At 63.7% G+C, this 5,272-nt stretch overlaps 3 protein-coding genes across 3 annotated transcripts in view; 2 read left to right on the top strand and 1 right to left on the bottom strand.

Moving 5' to 3' along the window:
• Nucleotides 1–958, bottom strand: part of MNEG_2834 (hypothetical protein) — a gene marked incomplete at both ends in the record, with an annotated part of 2,655 nt that extends 1,697 nt beyond the window's left edge. Inside the window, 2 exons of the mRNA XM_014048688.1 lie at nt 529–636; nt 835–958. Coding sequence (XP_013904142.1) covers nt 529–636; nt 835–958 — 232 coding nt within the window. The remainder of the gene's footprint in view (nt 1–528; nt 637–834) is intronic.
• Nucleotides 959–1,400: 442 nt separating this feature from the next.
• MNEG_2833 (hypothetical protein) lies at nt 1,401–1,933 on the top strand (the record flags this gene model as incomplete). Its single annotated transcript, XM_014048687.1, has 2 exons — nt 1,401–1,510; nt 1,789–1,933. The coding sequence occupies 2 exons, from the start codon at nt 1,401–1,403 to the stop codon at nt 1,931–1,933; spliced, it is 255 nt and encodes an 84-aa protein (XP_013904141.1).
• A 1,095-nt stretch (nt 1,934–3,028) lies between these two features.
• The window catches only part of MNEG_2832 (peroxiredoxin (alkyl hydroperoxidereductase subunit C)), a gene marked incomplete at both ends in the record, with an annotated part of 3,568 nt that continues 1,324 nt past the window's right edge, over nt 3,029–5,272 (top strand). Inside the window, 5 exons of the mRNA XM_014048686.1 lie at nt 3,029–3,138; nt 3,490–3,560; nt 3,785–3,862; nt 4,217–4,223; nt 4,473–4,542. Coding sequence (XP_013904140.1) covers nt 3,029–3,138; nt 3,490–3,560; nt 3,785–3,862; nt 4,217–4,223; nt 4,473–4,542 — 336 coding nt within the window. The remainder of the gene's footprint in view (nt 3,139–3,489; nt 3,561–3,784; nt 3,863–4,216; nt 4,224–4,472; nt 4,543–5,272) is intronic.

Below are 5,272 nucleotides of genomic sequence, written 5' to 3'. Positions count from 1 at the left end.
GGGGGGGGGGGGGGCGAGTTTCCCTGCAAAGTGGCAGGTGTGCGCGGTAGAGGAAAGGGGTGCCCGTGCAGCACACCCCTCGACGCCCGCACCGTGGGGCACGCCGGCCTCGTAAGCCCTGCGCCTGTCCTCCTCCGCCAGTTCCTTGGAGGGCGCATACATCGGCCTCCACTCTGACAGGGATCGATGGCAAGCGTTTGAGAGGACAGGGGTGCGCGGAGGGTCGTGTGCGGGCGGTTTGATGGGCGGCCGGAGGAATGAAGGTGTCAGCGCGGCCGGGTGACCTTGTTGGAGGAAATTCGCATCCACGCACACCTCATGGCTGCGGGCTGCGCTCGAGAGTGGGTGCAAGCTCGGCGCAACACCAGCGGACAGTCCGATTTAGCATGGTGACTGAATTGTCCAGCTGTTCGCTGCGGTTGTGTCCCACGCGTCAGTGTCAGGCCTCCATCCTCCCTTCCCCTCCCCCCGCCTGCCGCGCAGTTGGTATCAGGCTCACCCCCCAGCCCCTGTGTGGTTGCCGCGCACCTGACAGCTGCCCGCCATCGGGCTGCACCACGGGGGTGTACCGCGAATCGCCCTTGTAGAATGGGTAGTTGTTGGGCGGCACAGGCAGGAAGCCGGTGCGCCCCGTGCCTGCGGGGAACAGTAGCGAGAGAGGGGGGGGGGGCGGAAGGGGGGGGGCATAAACTGCACAGGCCAGGCGGCCTGATTGTCGCTATGGTGTCGGTTGGACGCACCGATTGGGGCGTCGTGCATCGTACGCCAGGCGACCACGCCCGCACGCCCAGCGTTCAGCTACGGAGAAAGCTCTCCTTTCAAATGGTATCGCACCCGGGGTGGGGTTGTACTGGCTGAACTTGATTTCGTAGGCAGTGGCAGGGCCGCTGCCAAACTCAGACGCGGCATCCAGGCCCGCCAGCTCCTCTGCAGACCACGTTGTGGGTGGTGAAAGCATCGTAAGGTGCTTCGAGGTGTTTTCAGAGTCGCTGGGCGCCTGCGAGGGCGTCTCCTCTGGAATTGTCTTGCCCGACAGCCTCGGCCGGTTCGACAACGGCTTTCTGGAACCCGGGCGGAGGCGGGATGGTAACAGGCGTTCCATTTCAGCACTGCATGCCAATGAAGGCAAATAGGAACGGCTTGAGGGCGGCAGCTATGAAGTCAACAGCACAGCTGGGGCAAGGACATCAGCAGGCACTGTGGAGACGTCATCCTGCAGTCTTGCTAGTCTACACGATTACTATTTTCTGCCTTAGTATACTTTCCCCAGCTGAAGCGCGCGCACATTGCAGAGTTGAGATCTGCGCGCCGCGTCCTGCGGCCAAGCTTCTAGCACCTGTGCATTGGTCGTATAATATTCGGTCACAGGTTGTATCATTCTTAGAGAATCGTGGGTAGCAATGGCCAAGTACCAGTTGCCCGAAGGCCCCGTCGGCCTCGCCATCAAGGTCTTGGCGGGGCTTGCAGCAGCTTTCTTGTGGTCCAGTGGACCTGGTGCCGAGGAGGCCAGGTGAGGTCGATGCTGCGCCGCTGCCGCAACTGCGGCACTGCGTGCTTGCGCATGCTGCTTGCGCACAGTGTGCGACGGCCGCATCAGCTCTGGGTCAGCATGAGAGCGCAACGCATTCGGCACATCCTTTGGGCACTGATACGTTTAAAAGTGTCAAGCAAGCATGTATAGCATCGAACAGCGCCATCTGGTGCACACGTGCAGCTGGAATCAGCATGCCAACATCCATCCTCGTGCCGCGCCGCGCGCGGCGACTCCGCCCCGCAACCCTGCCGCAGCGAGGCGCGCATGAAGCAGGAGAAGCGCACGCCCTACTCCCGGCACTACGCCCTCAAGGGCCGCGGCCGCAAGGAGCAGCTCATGTTTGAGAACAAGGGCGACCGGACTGAGCTCGTGCCCACGCGCGCCTCCGTGGGCATGTGAGCGGCGCCAACTCGCACGCCCTGCGGCTGCCGATTCAAGAATAGCAGCTTCGGCAGTAGCAGCGGCGGCGGCGGCAGCTTCAGCAGCAGCGGTGGCGGCAGCAGTGGCGACGCTGTCCGCACCATCAGCTGTGGCGTCTGATTTTTCAGCCAACTGCAGCACCCAAACCTGCTCACGCCGCTGCGGCAACAGCGGCAGCAGCAGCGGAAGCGGCGGCAGCAGCGGCAGCGGCAGCGGCGGCAACTTCAGCCCAACAGTTGCAACGCAGCTCGGGCAGCAGCACCTGTAGCGTTAGTGTTAGTGGGAGCGTGGTCGGCGCCTGCATCAGTGCAACTCCACTACACCCTGCCTCTCGGCTTGGTAACAAATCATGCGGTTCCTGGAGCCGGTTCTTGTGGCGGGATGGATTTGCAGCGGCCATCTCCATGCGTCTGGCGCGAGGCACTGTGGGTGCAACAGTGCCATGCCCATCTCTTGCTTCGATGGATTCATTTTTGCCTTGTGCCCTTGTCTCGCCCTCACATACCCATGTGCACCCTTCTAGCTGTGTTCCACATCCCGTCATAGTATTGTAAACCATACATGCAAACAAGGGCCAGCATTTTGGTACTCATACATACTGCATGCTGTGTATCGTCACCATGGGCAGCAGCAGCCGCCGTCGTGCGTGATGTACTCGGGACGACGCACAAACAAGATGGCATAATGCAGAATTTATGGATGATTAATCAAGCAGGATTCCTGGCTTGAAGAGCACCAACCAAAGCATAACGGTCGAACACCCCGGGTGCATGTGTCCCACATCGACCCCGCCCACCCTACAGCACCAGCAGCCTACGGGTGCGGGCCCACAGGCGAGTTTCCGCCCGGGTTGATGAATGTTGCAATTGTCTGGACATGCATCCATGATCATGCACTGATGTGGCGCACCTTTGGCGGGGGATGATGGTGGTATCGGGGCTCGGGGGGTCGCTGCCCGGGAGCTTCTGGGCCGTGGACTCCAGCAACTCGCGCTCTGCTCGCGCTTGAGCGCGTGCAGCCAATCTCAATGCACTTTTATTCGATCATAGATCGCACCAACCACGCTCATTCACAATGGCTCTCGCCTTCAAGTCCGCTGCTTCGAGGAGCATTGCGGCCAACCGGGGCGCTCGCTCCGTGGCCCCCATTGTGCGCGCCAAGAGCGTGGCTCGCTCCGCTGGCAGGTTTGTGCATAGGGCAGGGGCCGTCTGGACGACACATTGGCAGCGGCATGCCCTTGCGATCGGAGATCGCCGCAGTTGGGCTTCGCTCCTGACGGCAACTGTCGTCCTGTTCGGTGCTCTGTACACACAGTCGATCCGAATGAATGCCGTAGAACCCTGCACTCACGCCATCTCGCTGTGGCTCGATGCGGCACGCGCGCTCTGCTCCGACGCCACCACCGATCGCTCGTTGTCATGCCCAGCCATTGGGCAATGCTGCCTACGCCGGCCCCAAAGCACACCCTCCCACGCTGCCTTGCAGCATGCTGATATCGAACGCACCGCGCGTCCGCCCTGGCCCTGAACGCGCAGGCGCAGCGTTGTGGTGAACGCCGCCGCCCCCCTGGTTGGCAACACCGCCCCCGACTTCAAGGCCACCGCCGGTGAGAGCTCCCTGACCGCAGCCTCCTGAAATCCCACCTAGATCCAGCGCCTGTTCATACGGCAAGCATGTGGAACCCCTCCCCGGACCCACAAACGCCCGCCGGCACGCAACCCGCCACCGACCCGCCTGGACAGCCGGCGAACCCTGCGTCCCCGGCCATGACACCCCTGGCCGCGCCACTGACCCGCCCCATCGCCCTCCTTCTGCCCCTGCATCTTCCAGTCCTGGACCAGGAGTTTGTCGACATCACCCTGTCCCAGTACAAGGGCAAGTACGTCGTGCTCTTCTTCTACCCCCTGGGTGCGTTGCGCGGGCTGGGGGTGGGAGGGCTGGGGTGTGGGGGCATGCCTCTTGAGCACAATGACTGTTGGCGGTTGTGGGGCTGGCTGCCACACGCATGCGGCATGGGGCAGGCAGCTTCTCAAGGCGAGTGCTGCTGCGAAGGGTGGAGTCGAGCGGTGCCAGGGAGCCGACGCCGGCCGCTTGCTGCGTGTGCATTCGGGGTCGCCTGAAAACCAAACCAGCATTCAGCTGCCAAGGGAGCAGCGCCGGCCTCGCCCGCCGCCAGCAGCGCTGACCCCCGCTGCCACCCGCCCCTCGTGTCGCATGCCTTTGTGCCCTGTAATGTGTCTCCTCGGGGACGCCGCCCTACAGACTTCACGTGAGCTTTGGAGGGGGCGAGGGGGGAGCGGGGAGGGTGCAAGGGATGGCAGGCCTTCGCTCCTGGCTTGATACCGCGTGGGCTCCGTGCCGATGCGCCACCCTTGGAGCAGCACCGGGCATGCAAGTGCACTGCTGCGGCCGAGCCACGCCCGCCGCCCGCGACCTCCACGAGAGTGCGACGCCTCGGGTCCTGCTCACCCTCTCCCGCGACCCCCCTCCACCCCCCCCCCCTCTCAAACCACCCCAGCTTTGTGTGCCCCACCGAGATCACCGCCTTCTCTGACCGCCACGCCGAGTTCAAGAAGCTCAACACCGAGGTGCGCCGCTGTGCCGTTTTTCAGAGGCCTTTTTTGGGGTGCCTTCGAGGGTTTTTAGGGGGGTGTGTCATATCTTGGGGTCTCTCTCTTCACCGCGGAGGTTGGGGTCGGGGCACCGCGGGCTCGCTGGCAACTGGAGCGCGCCAGGCGTAGGGTTGGTTGCTCTCGAGGCAGGCGCGGGGGTGGTTGGGGGGAGGCACGCGCTTCTGGGTGGAGGGGCGGCGCTTGGGTGCGCGGTTTGGTTGTGGGTGGCAGCTGGGCTTCGCGCGGCTTCCGCGGCAGCTGTCGTTATGTTGCTGCAAAGGTCCAGTTGTATGCCGTTGTTGGGGCGAGGGCGGGGACTTGCCTGTTTCAGGGCACAGGCCGCATGTTACTCCAGCGGCTCGCGGTTTGGTGAGGCTCTGAGTTGCAGCAGGAACGCTGTGCATCTCCGCACCTCCCGGCAAGGCTGCCCGCATACTAGGCGGGCAGCTAGTAGCTGCCTCGGCTACCTCCACACAGGAGGCTGCCGTCTTCGGCAGCAGCCACCGCCAGCCCCCAGCAGCAAAGCGCCCATCTCAACCGCGACCTCGCAATCCACCCCACCCCAACCCTCAACCCGCCTCTCATCCCGGCCGCCCCAGTCGCTGCTCCTCAACCGTCCAGCCATCCACTCAACATCCGCGCTCCCACCACCCCGACAGACCTCAACCTCCCCCGTTTCCTGGCGCCACTCCAACTTACCTATCAC

This window comes from Monoraphidium neglectum (assembly GCF_000611645.1).
Source record: "Monoraphidium neglectum strain SAG 48.87 unplaced genomic scaffold scaffold00335, whole genome shotgun sequence".
NCBI classification, from domain to species: domain Eukaryota; kingdom Viridiplantae; phylum Chlorophyta; class Chlorophyceae; order Sphaeropleales; family Selenastraceae; genus Monoraphidium; species Monoraphidium neglectum.
Note: the sequence above shows the minus strand (reverse complement) of the source record. Positions and strands in the feature narration are given on the sequence as shown.